General features: G+C 48.2%; 1 protein-coding gene across 7 annotated transcripts in view; it reads right to left on the bottom strand.

Annotated features, from left to right (window-relative positions):
* The window catches only part of GATAD2A (GATA zinc finger domain containing 2A), a 103,462-nt gene that overhangs the window by 10,696 nt on the left and 72,568 nt on the right, over window positions 1–20,198 (bottom strand). For all 7 annotated transcript variants that reach the window (XM_054578937.1, XM_054578935.1, XM_054578934.1 and 4 more), the window contains exons 4-5: window positions 641–773; window positions 383–514 (exon numbers count right to left, since the gene is read on the bottom strand). In XM_054578937.1, coding sequence (XP_054434912.1) covers window positions 383–514; window positions 641–773 — 265 coding nt within the window. The remainder of the gene's footprint in view (window positions 1–382; window positions 515–640; window positions 774–20,198) is intronic.

Below are 20,198 nucleotides of genomic sequence, written 5' to 3'. Positions count from 1 at the left end.
CTAGAGCAGCCTGTGCCAACCAACACAGCCATCCACAGGGCAGGAGGCCTTTCTGGAAACAAACTTGGGACAGAGCTCTGAACCTAGAAGTGTGCTTCCAGCAGCTTCACACATCTATCTGCTTTCTACTGCCGTGATGTTTTCACAGGAAGTGAGTTTATGTACTCAGATCTGGAACATTCTAGGCCAGCAGTACTTTAATATCCTCTCACTCTGACATCCTTTCAGCTAAATCCAAAATGGGAACTTGAGTCTGTAAGTTTCTATTAAGACCACGGCACTCATGCCCCTGAGGAAACCTGTCTCTCCACGACCAGCCTCTCTGTCCCCAGCTCTGAACGGCTCCCACTGACCCTTGAGGAAGGTATAGACTTGCACAAACCTTCTGGGCGGTGGTTTCCTTTTGTATTTGACTCTGCCGCAACTTTTTCAATAAAACAAGTTTTGCTTCTTCTAACCGTAATTCTTCTTTCAGCTGCTTAATCATTCTTTCTCGTTCTTCAGGACTACTTTTCTGCAAGTGCAAGATAACAGTGTTGAGAAGGAGGGCCAGCAGCCAGGCTCACAGGCCCCACTGTCACCAGCTGCACTCGGGGATGCCAATGGATGGGGTGGTCCCTAGCACAGGGACAAGGCTCACCATGAGGGACTCAGTGCTGGTCTCCTGCAGGGCCTCCTTTGGAAGCCCATTCACCCGCGGGCTCATGGGCTGCTCATTGTCAGAGAGCACAATCACATCAGGCGAGGGGGCTCTCTTCTCAGACTTCATGTCACTGTGGAGCAGGGACAGCGGGTTGTTACCAGAGCACCCTGACTGTGCTGGACACTGTTCCCCAGAGCCCCACACCCACACAGCCAGACACCCAGAACCAAACGCAGACAGCAAGGGGGAGGCAAGCACACTGCCCCACTGGCGGCAACCTCTCTCCTTGCAACCTCCCTGACGGCTCCCCTACCACCCTCCCAGGCTGTCTTCTCTCACTGTACTTACCACGCAGTACCCAAACCCACCGGTGTATGGCTGGGCCCCTCCCAGTTGAAGCTGTACTTGGCACCCGCCTCCGTGTCCCCAGGGATGAGGATACTTATATGTTGGAGGATGACATGGGCATTTCAGAAAACACCATCACTCCTTTCTCTAAAATGTGGCTAGGTGTTGAATTACAAAAGCTTGACCCTGGATCCTAGCTAAGGCGGCCTGCTGGACAGTCCTTCCTGGGTCACATGTGGCAGTAGAGGCTGCATGTTTTGAAACAGACTAGAACACGAAGTACATATTATCTTGCATATCTGGATACTCCCACCCCTGCCCATTACTCTCTTACCCTCTTACCACAACCCTGCCCACTCCCACATACCCTAACACATAGATGCACATCTGAACCTCTGCTATGGTGTCAGTGACCCCACACACAGCATCAAGAGACAGCTCTTCGCCCCCAACCAAGCGGCTCCATTTGCTGAGGGCACAATGTAAACCTTCCCTTAAGATCTGGCCTCAATCAGCACTTGTACTGAAGGAATTGATTCTTCTTTCCGTCAGCAGCAGAACTAACCGAGAACCAAGCGCGTCCACTAGGTGGCACTGTTGTCCACAGAACAAACTCGATGAAGTTAACCAACAGCTCAAAGTTGTCCCACTCCTTTCACTGCATTCCAGCTAAGCAAGGGCAGAGTTACAGATAGAAAACTGGTGCTTAACAGCACACTAAACCACCTCTGCTGTTCCTGAAGTGAGCTGCAGATTCACAGAGGACCAGACACTGAGCTATTCACTGACTCTCCCAGGACCCTGGATCTCTGCCCCACACCCCATCCAGACCAGTCTTAATCCCACCTCCCAGAGCTGCATGGTAGTTGCACCTCAACACTCCCAGCCATTTAACCAGTACAGCTGCCGGCTGGCCTCACAAGAAACCAGGGGAGGGGACAAAAAGGGCACCCATTTAAAGATATACAACCCCTCGTTGGGATTATAAACCCACATTCTCAAGTCCAGAAACTGGCTATTTATATAGTAACCCAGAATGTCTTACTCTGGCCTCAGCAAACCAAAAACCAATCAATTCATGAACCACCACTCTTTCAAGTGTCTTTGTCTCTCTGTTGGCTGCCCATTCAGCCCAAGATCAACTTCCAAGATGATCTCAGACTCCAATTCCAGGTTTTCTGGACATGCACACAGACATCAAGCGGACGCAAGGCCCCAGCACAGGAGCTGTGGCACTGGGTCCCCACCCAGGTGGGCTTCCCGGCGGCTGCACGCAGGCAGAGCAGCAGCCCAGGCAGAACCACATCTACAGCAGACTGCAGGAGCTTCCTATGCTAGTGAGTGCTGAGACAAGGGTGATCTACAGAGATTTACCACTTTTTACCATCTCACCAAGGATGTTTTAGGAGGGTGAGATTATCTAAAAATTGAAATTTGCCTGAGGGAAAAGGGCAGAGTGAGGGACTGAGACCATCTGGAAGTTGAGGCTCCCTGAGATGGCCACTCTGACCACAGCATTCCCAGGTCCTGTCTTGGACTGACACTATAATCAATAACTCGTCCAAGAGATGACATCACCTCCCATCAAAGATCACTCAGCATCCCAGCAGGGAGTGTACTTCCTGTATGCTAATCAGGCCACCAAAAAGTCATGTGACAAAGGCATTTCCCTCCTTGGTCATGTGACCCTTTAACTGTGCCTTCGAACGGTGAAAACCATGGCAACAGCCAGTTCTAACCAGTTTGTGACAAGCAGCCTTCATTTTGAGAAGTGAGGTAGGGTTCAGGTGTTGTCAGAAAATGGAGGCGCCCAGTTCACCCTGGAGCTGCCAGGCTGGCAGGCACTTCCTGTGTGGTGCACGCCCACGGAGACTATGCTACGTTACAGAGACTGGGTCACCCCTTCCAAACACAGAGGGCCAACATAAAAAACTTTCCTAAGCTCCATCTTTAAAGCAAGGATGCTTCAAGTCTGTCAGTTCTTTCCCAGTGAGTTCTTTTAATTCAGGAAAAAGAACACCTCTTTGATACAGGATAAACATTAACATGGGCATTCTCTTTTTAAAAATTGTTTTAAATTACAGAACCACTTAGGCCAGGAGAATAAAAGCAGATGAAATCTAGCCCAACATGGTAGGGGGACGGTGGCATGGCCAGGTGTTCTGCTTCAGTTCACAGCAGCCACCTGGGCACTAAGTTTATTTGGAAGCATGATTTCAGGACAAATCCTGTAAGCCCACCGTGCCCATCTTGGGAACCCTTATGTAAAATATTATGATCAGATTTTATGCAACCTATGAATATCCCTGGAAGCAGGTCAGGGTGTCATCTGTGAAAATGGTCTCACCACCTCCTCCCCTTGGGCAGGTCCCTGGCTAAACAAACACAAAAGCTGTTAACCTGCCAGGAACTTCCCTCAAGTTTTCTGGAGGGAAGACTGGGATTATAAACTTAATGTACAACAGAATCGTGCATCCACAATGCCAGGGTACTGTCCCAGCTTTCACCAGCCAGTGGTCAGTGTAAAGTTAGTATTTAGTGCCCCCCTGGCTCATGCCAGGGAAAGCAGTCTCATCGAGGGAACATAGAAACTGTTCTCAGCAGACCTGACCTTTGTTGTTCTCTGAATGAGCCTGCCTAATGTTGGGGAAGGAGTTCTTCATCTATACTCATTCGCTCGCTTGCTCGTTTGTTCATTCTCTCATTCGTTCAACTCTTATTTGCTGAACACTCACCTAAGAAGTAGGCGCAGTGCCAGGCAGTGAGGATCAAGCCCTGGATCAAAGGTGGTTCTGTCCTTAGGATCCACTGGGGGTACAGGACCACTACCCACCGCAGCTCAGGAGAGCTGGGGCAGCTTCTCCAGGGAGCTTGTAGAAATATAGCATCTTGCTGTCCTAGACCTGCTCGATCAAAGCCTGCATTTTAACAAGATCCCTGAGATTCCTGCACACAATAGGGAAGTTGCAGATGACCATGGACTCAATAAGGCCTCAGGAAAACAAATTCCTCCTCAGAGCCAGCAGCAGAGAGGCAGACAGGCTCTGCGTCTCTCCAGCACAACAGCTGGGTCCAGAAACAGGTGGCTGCTAGTTGTGGTTAAACATGGGACGAGGAGTTGATAAATCAACATCAGCCTCACCTGCTCCTTTTGCAAACCCCCACCTGGGCTCCAGGACATTCCTCCCACTGGAGCCCGTTCACACTTCCCACCCCTCTCAGCCCCACCAGCCTCTATACCTTTGGGCTCCTCCTGCCATAGGCTCCTACCTTCACCACTTTTCCCTCCACCACACTCTCAAGACCCCCTTGTGAGCTCCAACTTATACTTCAAGATGCACGTCAAACCTTCTGTGCCTCAGAAGGTCCCTAGGTATGGTCAGTGCTCTCACAGTGTGCATGCCTGGGGACACCTCTCTACGCCCTGCCCACTACTGTCCATGCTGGTGTTAAGGAGCTCAGGGCAGAACAGGCCTGAGTAGAGTCCCTGCCCCCGGAAACCAGCTCCCCTCACCCTCACTCCAGCAAACTCGTCCAAGGAGAGTGCCTCTGACTCTGCCTTCCCGCACAGTGCCAGCATGGCAGTCCTGTGCGGGTAAGCCCCCAGTGTCATTGCCTTTTTGACAGACAGGTTCCCCCACCCCAAGGTGGGACTGCAGGATGTCACAGAACAGCAGCCAGGGCCCCAGAGCCCTACTTGGGGCCTGCCTCCAGAAGGCCTGGGTATTCCAGCTCCCAGTGAGGGCCTGGGATGTTCCCAGGGTAACCCAACAACTAAAGGGCAAACTGGAAGCCCCACCTCTTATGATACTATGGACGCAGAAGAGGACATGAGGCTCCCCAGACCTCCCTAGAACCAGAGAAGCAGGAATCCCCTCCTAGTGCCACACTGGCTAGGTAGGGATGGTGGAGAGGCCACAGGGCCTCCATCCAGACCCTGTGGCCACGCTCACAAAGGCCTATCATGAGTGGGCACTGTACACTAAGCTTGCATACTGGGGAAGGGGCTGGGTGTTGCTGTCATACTCCCACAAAACTGCTTGTGGTCTCACTGAGAAGTGACACCTCTTCCAAATGTGGCCTCATGCAAGTGAGAGGCTTAGGACAGGACACGACTTTCTGCCCAGCTGCCCCTCAGAGTTGCTGGATGAGGCTCAGGTACCCCAAGAGGCTGTCAAGACAGTCAACGCCCCGACTTTTCCTGAAGCACTAAGGGGCTGCTCACAATCAGCCATTGAGTTAACCTTCAAATATTCTGAAACCTTGGAGGGGCAGGTATTGTAGCTGCTGTGTCTTGGCAGCCAGAGCAGGCCTGGCACAGTGGGTGCTCAGGCAACAGGGCTGGCACACGCCCATTTTTCCCCTTCCCCTGGAACCTGGTTCCAGCGTGGGGTCTGAGCATTCACGAGGAACCCAGCAATACCTGTAGAGTACCTGATAACCTTGCACACGTGGGTGACTAGGTCCACAGGCATGTAGATGCTGTGTTGCTGAAAATGTACAAATTCACTTAAAAGGATCTCTGAATTCTGTGTCATTATGTGTCTTTTTAGGAAAGAAGCCCTGGAAGTCCAATCTGTAGCCTATGAGTTCAGGACTTTGGTGGATGTTAAGAGCAAGCCCTAATACCTGTGGTTGACAACACCCTGTACAGAGCACCAGTGTTCTACCCTGATGAGGCCATCAGTCCAGCCTTGAGAACCCTGTGGAGGCAGCTCATTCAAGGTAACCTTCGCCTGTGCTCACAGCTCATCTAGCCCTGGCCCCATGACCTGGGCTGGTGGTTTTGTGGCTTGCTCTCTGAACTACAGGAACGTGGAGGAAGCAACACTGAGTTTTCGAGGCAAGACCACAGGAACTTTACAGCTTCCACGTGGGGGGTGGGGTTGGCGGGGGCGGGTCCTGAGTGCACCCCAGTGTAAGATGCCAGGCTACCTTTGTAGAAAGAGGGTCTCTGACGGTCACAGAGACAGGCATGGAGATGGGCCTAGACATCCCCTGTGAGTGACAAAGCTACCGGAGATATACAGCCCAGCTGCCACAGGACTGCAAGGACAAGAGCACAAGCAGCAGTGTCCTGCTGGGACCAGCCAACCAGCAGACAACTCCATACCAATACATCATTACTGTAAACCACAAAGGTAATGGGGCCAACAGGACTAGCCCACACCACGTAACTCCTTGTCCTCCCTCAGATTGTCCCCAAGAGGCCATCAACCCTAGATACTACCCTGGGAGAGACAAGAAGGGTGGGAGAAAAAAAGGTGCTTCCCAGTAGTCACCCTTGCTAACCCTCAAAGCCTCCCAAAGGGATCAGCACAGCACAGTCCTCCACACACGGGGCTGCCTGTGGCAGGTACAGACTTGGGATAAGATGGACGTGAAGTTCCAGGAAGAACCAGCAAGAGACCAGATCTGCCCTACAAATGGGGTAGGAAGAAAGGGGGTAGAAAAGGAGGGGCCATCTTCAGGCCTGGGAGCCACCACTGTTCCAGGCACCACGTGGAGTAGTACCTGAGTCAAAGCCAGAAGCAATTCCACATCCTTAATCCAATAATCATCCCCACCCCCACAATTCCAGAAACACTTCTAGGGAAGTCCTACACGAGAGAAAATAAGAGTTACTACCAGTTTCCAGGTAGTCCTACCATGTGGCACCATCTCACAGGGAGGCCCCTGTGAACTGGAAGTCTTGAAAGACACACATTTATGGGACCTTTCACGGCAAACTGGGTGTGGTGGCTGCTCACTGGGACCCCACAATACACCACCCTCCTTTTCTCAGGAGCAGCACTGACTCATACATTCAATGTGATTAGAAAGGAGCCTCTACTGCACAGACACAGACTGCGCCCCAAAGCTCAAGTCCTGCCTGCCCTGGGTGCAGGGCAGGGAGGTGGGCGCGCGTGCGTGTGTGCGCTCGCGCACGTGCGCGCACCCAGTCCCTTCTCCAGATCCTGGAGCCCTAAATCCCACCCGCTTCCCACCCCTCTGCTCCCTTCTTGGCATCCGCTGCCACTTCTCCCAGCACTGTAACTTGACACCCAGTTGGCTGGGATGTCAAGAGAAAAAAGCCTGCTTTGTGGGGGCCGGTAAGTCAGAACACATTTTGCTTCTTGGCCACAGAGGCCATTGAGGTGAGCAGCTGCAATGGGATTTTTGAAACCCAGCCATTATTCTTCCTGGAAACTTCAGGTCCAACTATCACTCTGGGACTCCATTATGGTGTGCCCTGCCACAGCTACGGAGGAACATCTCAGGAGAAAAGGAGGGAGCATGTATGGCCAGGCTCTGGCCTGTGAGCCCATGCCCCCATTAGGACCCCCAGCACGGAGGCGGACAGTCCCAGGGCACGTGGCTGGAGCATAGGAGCACTGTGCCCTCAGCAAGGTCAGGAGATGTCCAGCCGGTCTTGCTGGGGCTCTTTCTAGGAACACAGGAACCCCCAAAAGTCACAAAAACCTGGCCAAGGAGGCCAAGAGAACCTCACTGTGACTGGAAACACTGATAGGGGCCAGTTTCAGGGGTGTGCAGAGTCACTGAGAACTGCAGAGAGGATCCCCCGCCCTCACCACTGGTCAGCAGCTGGCAGTGGCCTCATGAAAAAACCCCAACACCAAGTGGCAATGGGGCAGTCTGCAGGGCCAGCTCCCACTCAATCAGGTCACTGCAAGACTCTGACAGCTGCCGACCTGTCCAGCCAGGATGCAACACCACCAGGAAGGTTTAATCAGTTCAGCCCACTCTGCTCAGAAATTTGGGAAGGGACACTTGTTAGAAATGACCAATCATAGAACAGAAACGCTGATCTATGTCAGGTTAGGAAAGTCACTCAGGTCGTGTACTGATCCTTTATAATGGCCATCCCTGTGCCAACCCTAACTTGCACGCTTCCAGGTAATCCTCTCAACTACTTGACTGTCGCGCCCATCTACAGGTGAAGTCACTCCTGGGGAAGGGAGTGACGTGACCTGGTCACTTGCCTGTGTCCTATGGAGGGTAATAGGGTTGGACAGAATGGGTCCCATGTGACTTTCAACTCGGACACCTCTACCTTGGGTTACCAAACACTAGACTGTGGACTAGATTAAAGGGGAAAAAGTTTTTTTTTAAAATTTAATTCTTACCCAAAGATATTTTTAATGGATTCTGGAGAAAGGAATGGGGCGGGGGGGGGGGGGTAGAGTAAGAGTGAGAGAGAGAGAAACATCAACCTGAGAAACAACTGACTGACAACCTCCCATGCTTGCCCTCACCAGGGATTGAACCTGCAACCTAGATATGTGTCTGACTGGGAATTGAACTCATAACCTTTTAATGTATGGGACAGTGCGCCTATCAACTGAGCCACATCAGCCAGGGCAGAAAATGTTTTTATATACATTTTTTATATGTTTTTTATTTTTTTAAAGATTTTATCTATTCATTTTTAGAGAGCGGGGAAGGGGAAGGAGAAAGAGAGGGAGCGAGACATCAATGCATGGTTGTCTCTCGTGTGCCCCCTACTGAGGACCTGGCCTGCAACCCAGGCATGTACCCTGACTGGGAATTGAACCGGTGACCCTTTAGTTCGCAGGCTGACACTCAATACACTGAGCCATACCAGCCAGGGCAGAAAATGTTTTTATACTTGAAGGATCCTAGACAGCCAGCAGAACCTGCATGTCAAGTCCTTGAGGTGACAAAGGGATGACACTGAGTGAGGACATAGATGGAGCCCTCAAACTTTACCGGGGAAACAACTCCTACTTACACATGGACCCGTCACCTGCCTGACAAAACTGGGTGGGATTTTGGCACTTGGGAATCCAGGCTCCCAAAGGGCAAGGGCCCTGGAAGAGTGAAAGAAAAACAAACGTTGAATGCAGACTGTTGGCCACAGCATCAACACTAGCATCTGCTCTTTCCTCTGGTCCCCAAACAACATGCTAGGCCAATCTTCCACCAAGGAGGACATGATGAGAACTCAGGAGCACTCTCCAGCTCAAGGAGACTCCAGCCATCAGATGAACCAAAACGCATCTCTAGAAGTATCAGCTTCCTCACCAACATACAGCAAGAGTTACCCACATGTAGGTGAAAATCACACACAAACACTACTTTCCAGCTTAAAATGACGACCAACTTTTGTGATAAATGGGAAGTATACACCTTCACCTGCAAATTTCCTGTCCCCTTTAAATACCAATTTCAAACTGCTAGATCCCTCCCCTTCCTCTGGCAAATCCTCTGGCTCAGCTCTCCCTCAACCCCCACCAGACCTGCACCATCTGTTCTGAGTCCAGCGGCCACAGGACTCCACACAGGTCAGCAGCCCAGGTCATACAGGCGGACCAGGGGGTTGGGTGCACCTCTGCCAGGAACCTGGTCCCAAACCTCAATTAGCCTTGGTTTCTTCATCTGCAGAAGGGACGCCACTAACCTCAAGGAGGTGTCATGATATGTAAAAGATACAAAAAACATGTTATCTAGTCAAAAGATGGCTCCACCTCTTTTCCTGATCCTCCCAGAATGCAACGTGCACACTCAGAGCAGCCCTATCACTTTTTATGTTCTGAATTGACTCATCTGGCTCCCACCCTGCAACTGAAAGTCCCTGGGGAGAAAGTCCCAGGCTGAGGACTTCTCTTCCTTCCACTGCCTGGCCCGAGCAGGCCATCAACCACTATGCTGCCTGAGACATAAGCACAAAGCCCTACCGGGCATCCTGGCTCTGCCCATGCTGGACAGCCAGGAACAGCCTGCCTGTGTTCCTCTGCATGGCTCTGAGCTACTAGCAGTCCCCAGCGTGGTCTGTGGGATCCCTCCAGGGGCTCTGCCAGGTTGTTGGAACACTGAGACAATGTTTGTCTTTTTCGCCAAGGTGGAAGGGCAGTGCCAAATTGCCAGGAGTTAGTGCTGTCATTCTATGGGCAACACCTTTATGAAGAAGGACAAGTTATTGATTGTATTAAACCTCAGCTCTTGAGTTTGCGTCTTTTTAATATTCTGTGACAAGATAAAGTGTTCCTGCTGTTTGAAGGAAAGACTGACAGACACACTGTGATTATTTAAACTTGGACATTTAGCAGCCATCTTCTCCAAAATGGGTGAAACAAAAACTGCTGTTCCAAGGAAAAACCACCGCTGGTATTTGTCACTAATGATAAAGTCTGAGATTCCCTTAAGCAAAATATAGAATTCTGGAAAATTTGTGTTTGCCACCATGAGTCCAACAGCTTCCCAACACACTAATCTGATTCTGTAGCACTGAAAATGAAATGTGTTAGTACAGGTGACTCTTGAACAACTCAGGGGTTAGGGCACTGACCCCCGCATAGTCAAACATCAACATGTAACTTTTGATTTCCAAAAACGTTAAATACTAAGAGCCTACTGTTGACTGGATGCCATACAGATAATATAGTCAATTAACACTTATTTTGTATATGTTACCATATACTGTATTCTTACAATAAAGACAGTTTAAAAAAAAGTCAAGAAAATCCTAAGGAAAAGGCATTTACAGCACTGTACATTATTTAATGAAAAACATTCATGTTTAAGTGGGCCCAACACAGTGCAAATCCATGTTGTTCAAGGGTCAACTGTATTTGAAAGACCTTGATAACTCAGTGAACTATTATTTTCTAATGTTCAATGGTACTATAAAAATCAAATACGAGTACAAAGTCATTCGGGGGAAGAAAAAACAAATATCCCAAGCAGAAAAATAGTTTGTACAGATGCTGCACCCTGGAAAAGGGGGAATGGGACTCCCTACCCTTAGATGTGGGCTGTAAATAGTGACTTCCTTCCAAAGGAGACAGCATGAAAAAGGGAAGAAAGCAGCTTTCCAGAGGAGACATCTGACCGACAACACCTCAACTAGAGGATCAAGGTCAACATCAGAGAAAATACACTGATAGCATGTGCCCTATACTCGATGTACTGAGAAGGGCGCCTTACCTCTGTGGTCCTCCTTACCCCCATACACCCATCACCTCAGTCCAACCACGAAAAAAATACCACACAAACCCCAATTGAGGGCATTCTATAAAACACTTCACAAGTTCTCAACAATGTCAATGTCACCAAACCAAAAAAGTCTGATAAACTGTCTCAGCCCAGAGGAGCCTAAGAAGTCTGAAAGTAACATGGATCTTGGAACAGAGAAGGTAAAAAAGAGGAAATCTGAATAAATTATAAACTTTGGTTAATAGTAACATATAGGTGTTGGGTTCCACAGTAACCTATTAACAACAGGGAGACTGAGGTAGGATTTGCAGAAAGAATCTGTGACTTTTCTGTAAATCTAAAATGATCCTAAAATTAAGGGTTGGGGTTTTTTTGTTTGTTTGTTTTTTTTAATATTATTCTGTTCAAAGTGTGAGAAAGACTGACTGACTTTAATGTAACTGAGTACATGAAGTTCACTAAAGAGTCCTGGCTGGTATGGCTCAGTGGACTGAGTGCCAGACTGCAAAGCAAAGGGTTGCCAGTTCGATTCCCAGTCAGGGCACATGCCTGGGCTGCCAGGCCAGGTCCCCAGTGGGGGCCGTGTGAGAGGCAACCACACATTGATGTTTCTCTTTCCCTTCCCCTCTCTATAAATAAATAAATAAATCTTGTTTTTTTTTAAAAAAAAAAGGTTCACTAAAAAGGCTTCAGAGTCTATAGTGCAACTGTTAGGGAGAGGCCACTTTGTGTTTTGGTGTCTCACACAATTATCCAAAAACTACCTAAACACCATGATCCACTGCTTCTCTGTGTGAGGCTGGGTTTTCTTCACATGCTTTAGCCATAACAACATATCACAAGAAACTGGATACAGAAGAGAAATGAGAATCCAGCTGTCTACTTGTAGTAAAGAAATCTGCAAAATAGTTATTTCTCATAAAAAGTTACTTATGCCATCACATGATAATAGGTTTATCACTGTCATCCTTAAATGAGTAAATAAGTATTGTCAACAAATATTATCAACACAATCTAATATTCTTTGGGTCCTAGAGATGATAAAGGAGCCAGTGCTTGTGGCAAAGGCTCCCGAGGAGTCTTCCTGACATGCAAACTTTCTCTTGCTGCCAAAGCTGTGATATGAAAACCAAGAGTACTAAAAACTTAATAGGATTTACTTTACATGTATGACATAATTTCCTTATAAAATCTAATTATAACCCAACAAAATTTGGTAACCCTGTTCTTGTGGCCTTTTAAGCAGCAACTATACAGCCTCCACAGTCATCCAATGCAGAGATCCTGACATCTCCCAGGGCAGCTCTGCTCTGACATTATGTGTCTGCAGATGGAGAGACCAAGCAAAGACTGACTAGTGGCTGGCCCAGGCCCCCAATACCAGGACAATACCTTGCACCTCCTGCTCCACTCCCCAGGCATGGGCATCTTCTCTCTTCCCAGAAGGCCCATCTCTGCCCTCAAGTCCAGGTGCCCCTTGGCTCCACCCAGGCCCAGAGCACCCTCTTCCCACTCCTGAGGCTCGTCCAGGACCTGCCCTTCCCAACCAGACAGCCACCCTACTCCCACCACCCTGGGCCTTCTCAGGCCCCATTTCTGACCAAACACAATGGCTCCAGGGACCTGAAACCCTGAGCACTCCAATTTCTGGGCTCTTAGCTCCATTAAAGTGCCACCCGGGCTCTTCTGTCCCACACTGACCACAATCACTGCCAAGTGCTCCTGAAGGAAGGAAATGCTGCATGCTTGGATGGGTCATTCACCTCAGTGAGCCACTGTGTTAAGTGCTGCTTCTGAGAGCTATCAAGGCTCAGCCTTGAGGAACACTGCAGCCACCAGGTCTCAGTCCAACTAAATCTGAGGCTTTGCAATGCAGTTATACCACAACTACTTCTTTTTTTTTTTAATAAAGTATATTTTATTGATTATGCTATTACAGCTGTCCCATTGTTTCCCCTTTTGGCCCCTCTGCTCGGTACCCCAACTTCCTCCAGCAATCCCCTTCCCCTTAGTTCATGTCCATGGGTCGCACACACGAGTTCTTTGGCTTCTCCATTTCCTACACTATTCTTAACATTCCCCTGTCTATTTTGGACCTACCAACAACTACACTTCTTTTTTCCCTGTACCTTTTCCTCCATTCTCCCTCTATCCCTCCCACGTGATCTCCATTTCTATGATTCTGTTCCTTTTCTAGTTGTTTGCTTAGTTTTTGGTTTTTGTTGTTGTTGCTTTAGATTCAGATGTTGATAATTTTGAGTTTGTTATCATTTTACAGTTCATAGTTTTGATCTTTTTTTTAGGCAACTCCCTTTGACATTTCATATAGTAAGTGCTTAGTGATGAATTCCTTTAGCTTTACCTTGTCTGGAAGCACTTTATCTGCCCTTCTATTCTAAATGATAGCTTTGCTGGATAGAGTAATCTTGGATGTACGTCCTTGCTTTTCATCTCTTTGAATACTTCTTGCCAGCCCATTCTTGCCTGCAAGGTTTCTTTTGAGAAATCAGCTGATAGTCTTATGGGAATTCCTTTGTAGGTAACTCTTTTCTCTTGGTGCTTCTAAGATTCTCTCTTTATCTTTGACCGCTGGCATTTTAATTATGATGTGTCTTGGTGTGTGTTTCTCTTTGGGTCCAACTAGTTTGGGACTCTCTGAGGTTCCTGGACCTATATGTCTGTTTTCTTCACCAAATTGGGGAAGTTTTCTTTCATTATTTTTTTTCCACATAATTTTTCAATTTCTTGCTCTTCCTCTTCTCCTCCCAGCACCCCTATGATTCAGATGTTGGTATGTTTAAAGTTGTCCCAGACATTCCTAAGCCTCTCCTTGTTTTTTTGAATTCGTTTCTTCTTTCTGTTCCAGCTGAATGTTTATTTCTTCCTTTTGTTCCAAGCCGTTGATTTGAACCCAGCTTTCTTCCCTTTACTCTTGGTTCCCTATGGATTTTTCTTTATTTCACTTTGTATAGCCTTCAATTCTTCCTTTATTTTGGGCTGTATGCAATCATTTCTCTAAGCATCCTGATCACCAGTGTTTTTGAACTCTGCATCTGATAGGTTATCTCCATGTTGCTTGGTTCTTTTCCTGGAGTTTTGGTTTGTTCTTTCATTTGGCATACTTCTTTGTCCCCTCAATTTGGTAGCCTCCCTGTGTGTTTGTGCATTAGGTAGAGCTGCTTTGACTCACATCCTCGTACCTGTTACATTGTAAGGGGTGGAGTCTTAGGTATTTGCCAGGGCCCACAACCCGCTTTGCTGCTTTGTGGCACTGTATGTGGGGGAGGGGTCAGAGAGGGAACAGTACAGCTTGCTCAGCTCTCACCCCATTTCCAGGCATTTCCCCAACTTCCTGAAAGCAACCGGCACCCTTCTAGCTGCTGCCTACTGCTGATTCCCAGAGTGGGTGGGTTTCCCTTTGTTCTAGGACCCTGTGGTCCTTTAAACGTACTCTCCTAAGAGACCAGCAGTTTCTTTGGCCACCCAAATCCCCACTGTTTTTTACAGCCAGAGGTTATAAGGTTTTATTTTCCCAGCACTGGAACCCTGGGCTGTGCGGTCTGACCTGGGGCTGGCCACTCACTCTCCTATTCTGCCGGCCAATGCCACTGCCTCGCTGCACCACACTGTGTGTTGTCTCTGCCCCTCTTGCCCATGTGGATAAATGTTTCTTCTTTAAATCCTTAGTTGTTGAACTTCCATACAGTTCAATTTTCTGGCAGTTCTGGATATTTTTTGTTTTTAGATTGGTTGTTATTCTTATGGTTGTGCGAGGAGGTAAAGTGAGTTTACCTACGCCTCCATCTTGGCTAGAAGTCCACACCACAACTATTTTTAAGATCAAGGTCTAAAAATAAGCAGAATTATGGCTTGGGACCAAAGGAAGGGGACACAGCAAGGGCGTATACGTCTCCTGTCTCTTCACTCCTCACACACTCCCTACCTCCTCTCCCATCCTGACCCCAAGGTGGGCACTTCCACAGTGCCAGCACTGACACTGCTTTGGCCAAAGGGGCTCAGTGTCTCCAAAAGCAGCTGATCCAGCCTGGCTGTGCATGTCACCCACATTCCTCCTACAGGGGCCTGCGGCCATCCACCTATTCTCCTTTCCTTCATTCTTGGACAACCGTGAGTTCCATGGCTCCTTCCCATAAGAACCGTGACAAACCTTACTGAACGACACTGGGAGCTTCTGAGGCTCAAGAATGACCAAACCTTGATTCATAGGAGATAGTAGGCTCTGAGGATGGGGTGAACTGTCCCAGGCCACATGGGGGTGAGTCAATCAGGTTGCAGTATATCCTCATTTGTTTTCTACCACCTGCTGCACCACCCTCAAATTCACAGATTATAATTTACATACTAATCTTCTTGAGGGAAAAAGCTTAGCAATCTCTTACAAACAGGCCAGTTCTCCTTTTCCTCCAGGGGACTGAGAAAATGCTCCTCTCCTGGTGTGACCCCTGCTTGTCCCACCTGGGGTCACACACACCCTTGGGGGGGGGGCCCCACACCCTTGGGAGGTCCCAGGAATTCATTCCCGTTTCTATCTGTTCTACACAAAGGCCCCCTTCATCTTGTTCCTTTATCAGGTTAGGTGGCTGTGAGAGACAGGGTAGGATCCCTCAGTCCAAGTGCTCTGGCTAGTGCACTTGCCACTCCCACCTCCTGTGTTGGTTAAGGTTCTGGTACAACTGCTCTCAACACCGCAGAGAAACCAGCTGCAAGATACAAAGCAGCGTATATAAGAACAGTTTTAGCCAGCCCAGTGGAGGGCTGATCAGAGACCCTCTCTCACATATCCTTGCAAGTAGAACATTTAAATGACCTGCAAACACATCGAGGGCACTGGTTATAGGTTGAAAAGCCTGTCAACATGTGACAATCACTTTTGGAAAACAGAACATCCAGAATCTGTCACCCTGATACCCCAAAATAATCTAATGACTTTCTGAAGTACAGATGAAACCCTCAAATTTCAATTATTTTTAATGTGGAATAAGATATGGTCCAGGATAAAGGTAGGTGAACAGAGAGAGAACTGGGATGAGGAGCCCAAAGGGAAGGGAAGAGGCAGAGAATAAGGAGGAAAGGAAGAGAGGCCACGGAGATTTGTAGGTAGCAGCTGAGGCGGGGAAGGGAGCACAAAACTAGGAATTGACTTACAAAGGAACGTACCTCTCAGTTCCCACATGCTAAACATGCTAAGAAATGCAAGCACGCTAAGATTTCCAGTTGGAGCTGATGGAGCAGCTCCCTCAGGCTGCCCCAGCCTCCCTGGAAGTTGCCCAGCAGAGAATCAGAAGTGAAAGGCAGCAGCTACCCCACAACAGGTGCTGGGGAGGGGCTGGGCTCCAGAGTCTCCCAGAGCAGTGGAACCCTGACTCAAGCGATGGTCAGATGGAAGGAACGGCTTCTGGCCGCCGGACTTCCACAGCTCTCACACAAGACAGGGAGGTCAATCCCTATGAGGAAAACTGCAGAAGAACCAGGGGGAGGGCCATCCCTGCACCTATGGGCTGTGGGAGAACCATGGCCCTTTCCCAAGCCATCATGCCCACAGCTGTGTCACATTCGACCAACTCACTCAAGGATGTCCATTCCAGCAGACAGCTGGTTGGCAGGCTAAGCACAGCTGCAGTGGGGCATGGTACTGAGAACAGGGTGGGTGAGGGCTCAGGTCTGCACATGGCAGACAAGGACTCCCACCCACCACTAGGCAGGCAGCCAGTGCAGCAACGATCACCCTTCTGTCACCAAGGGGGAAAGAATAATGTTTATATAAGCAGACTAGGATCTGGACCCGTATCTCTCTGGAGACCCACTGACTAAAATTGTGAAGACTGATGACACCAAGTGAGAATGAAGTAGCCAGTCTCCCACCCCTGCATTAGTAAAAAAGTCTAGACATTCTCAGAGAAAGGACTAGTCGTTTCTTTAAAACAACATACACCTACCTCCTGATCCTATATATAATTCAACCTATAGGTATTTAGTCAGAGAAATTAGGGTCAATGTCCACGTGACGACTTCTGTGGGAATAATCACAGTAGCTGTGCTCATCCAGCCCTGGTCGGCAGACAGGTGAGAAGACAATCCTGCATATCCACACAGGAATTGCTCAGCAAAATGCTGATAGATACAGAACACAAATGAATCTCAAGGCACACGGAGAGAAGCCAGACCCCACCGAGCTCACACTGTCTGAGAAGAGGAGAGATTAGTCTAGAAAGGGAGGGTGCACCCACTCAGGGAGGGCAGTACATGCATGAAGGGCTTGAGGGAATTTTCTGGGGTGAAGACAAGGTTCTGCGTCCTGCTAAGGCTTTGGACTACGTAGGTGGAACCATGTGTGCAAAATGCACCAGGAGAGGCTGCTCATACAGTGTGCAACAGTGTTATCTCCTGCTAGGGCAGGCAGCCCCAGTCTTTATCCTTCCCCTCCTAAGAGGCCACCTGTAAAGTGTCACCCAAACAACAAAAACTCTACCTATAACACACGGAATCATTTTAGGTGATGTAAACCCTTTTCTGCCCACTGCTACACAGCACAGAACAGGCTCTCCACACACCCTCACATTACACACAAGTGGCTGCACTACCACATTACTTTCAGGTTCACTTTTGCTTTGGAAGAAGACCTGGGTGTTAAGGTGAGCATGAATGATGTGCTCGCACATATAACACTACCACTGTGGGCCACCAAGCCCTTTCTTAATTCCAAATGACCGGCCAACAAGACCCCTGGGCAAGGAAGAGGTGACTGGTTTCTATACAGATGTGTCACCCCATTATTCCCTTGGTGAATGCCAAAGTCTCAAAAGAAAGAGGAGACAGTGATTCCTTCATAGAGGATACCAGCTTCAACAAAGATGCCCTGCTTTGAAGGCCCCATAAACAGACACTTTCAGTGCATGCTATAGTCTGTTAGAACTTCCAAGTACTTGACCAGGGAGATGGAAAGCCAGAGAAACAAAAGCCTGTAACATCTCTAAGGACTTGGGATGTTAATGCCAGCTCCTGCTAGGCTGTCAGTGGGCATAGGGGCCCTCCCCACCCACGCCACCCAAAGTGCAAGCCCTTGGTCTGAGTGAAGCCCCAACCCACAGCTAATAAGATGCATGATGCAATGAGGGGAGGGGAGAGAGGAGGGAGATACATGGCTGCCTGAAGGTCACACCCCCTCAATGGAAGCCAGGATAGGCAGTCACCAGGACACCTGTGCTACATCCAAGGGCCACGTGGCAAGCTATTAAGAAGAGAAAATGGGGCTCTTGTGTTTCCTCCCAGGTAAAATGAGGAAGTAGATCAGGCACCCAGTGACTTCCACTCTCCACAAGCCACACTCTTAGTAGAGTCTCCCCAAAACCTCTGCATGTTCTTTCATAACATGATACCCAGAAACTAGCATGAACAGATCACTTCTGTCACCAGGACCAGCCTGTCTCCGAGTTGGTTCCTCAGAAAAAGGCACGCGCGCGCGCACACACAGAAACATGTTCTCAGTGAAACATGGAGGTGACTGTTCATGGAACTCCCGTCCCACATAGGCCCAGGATGATGAGGGACTCAGTCCTTATCCTTTCAGGTACAGAATATTTAGCAAAGAGGTTCGTATTTCACTGAGTTAAATGCTCCTTGACTCAAGGCGGGTGGAGGGGAGCAGAGGGGAATTATTCTCACCAATGTGTGCCCCAGACTATTTCTGAAGATCAACAATTTGTGACAAAAAGACTGCTCTATAGGAAAGTGCAGGAGCAGAATCTACTTATTACAAAAATAAAACAAGGACCCCAATGCAGCTTTGACTGAATACCCCAGCTTAAGCCTTACCTAATTGTCCTAACTTGAGGTGGAGGGACGGCAGCCTGTGCCCAACCTTTGAGTTGGCTTCACAAGACCAAGAGGCTCACGATTCCCACCTCTGTCATTTTTTTCTATGAGCACACTTATGGCTGCCAGAACGGAAACCAAACTATTTTAACCTCATTGGGTTTTTTTTAAGACATCCACACTAAGGTATAATTTACATGCCACAAAATTCATTCACTGTAAGAGTACAATTCAATGATTTTTAGTAAATTTAGAGTTGTGCAACCATCACCATGATCTAATTTCAGAACACTTCAATCCCCGCTAAAAGTTCCCTTGTGCCCATGTTCTATAGAAGAAGCCTGTTAATCACTGCTACCACCCACCCCTGCCCTGCCCCATGGAGTCACTGATTTCTCTCATTTCTACACTGATTTTTCGGACATTCCCCATAGGTTAGTTTCTACAACATGTAGTCTCTGGGTTGCGAGTCTCTTCCTCGGCATGATAAGCCTGAGATTCATCCATGTTGTAACATATATCGACAGTTTGTGCTTTTCATTTCTGAACAGTCATCTACTGTACAAACTTAGCAAGCATATCTTGTTCAACTGGGGATATATGGATTGTTTCACTTTTTATTTATTTTTTTATCCTCACCAGAGGGTATGTTTATTGATTTTTAGACAGAGAGGAAGGGAGGGAGGGAGGGAAGGAGGGGAAGACAGAGAGAGAGAGAGAGAGAGAGAGAGAAAAGAGAAAGAGAGAAACATCAATCAATTCCCTCCTGTACGCGCCCTGACCGGGGTATCAAACCCACAATCTAGGTATAGGTGCTGGCCAGGAATCAAAACCGTGACTTTAGGTGTATAGGACAATGCTCTAATCAGCTGAGCCACCCCACCAGGGCTATTTTACTTTTGAATTTTTACAAATTAGGCTGCTATGGACAGGACATCCAAGTACCTGCGTTTGTGTGGACATACATTTTCATTTCTCTTGGGTACATCCCATTTCTTGGATAGATGGCCAAATCATATGATAAGTTCAGGCCTAACTTTGTAAGAAATTATCAAATTGTTTAAGCCATTATACATTCCGACCATGTATCAGGGTTCCTTTCTCCACATCCTTGCCAACACTTATTATTGTCTGTCTGTATTACAGCCATTCTTGAGACTTGTTTTATGGCCTAGCATATGGCCTATCCTGGAGAACGTTCAATATGCTTGTGAGAAGATGTATTCGGCAGCAACCAGGTGGAATGTTCTATAGAAGCCTAATAGCCAAACAGGTCAACAGTGCTCTTCCAGTCTTCTTGAACCATGCTGATTTTCTGTTTAGTTGTTTTACCAATTCTTGAGTGGAATATTGAAATATTTGACTGTGATTGATGAATTATCTAAGTCTACCATCAATCCTATCAGCTTATTCCGCA

The sequence above is a fragment of the Pteronotus mesoamericanus genome, unplaced genomic scaffold, assembly GCF_021234165.1.
Source record: "Pteronotus mesoamericanus isolate MK-2021 breed Mesoamerican mustached bat unplaced genomic scaffold, CSHL_Meso_final contig_502, whole genome shotgun sequence".
Taxonomy (NCBI): Eukaryota; Metazoa; Chordata; class Mammalia; order Chiroptera; family Mormoopidae; genus Pteronotus; species Pteronotus mesoamericanus.
The sequence above is the reverse complement of the archived record's forward strand: the minus strand, read 5'-3'. Positions and strand labels throughout refer to the sequence as shown.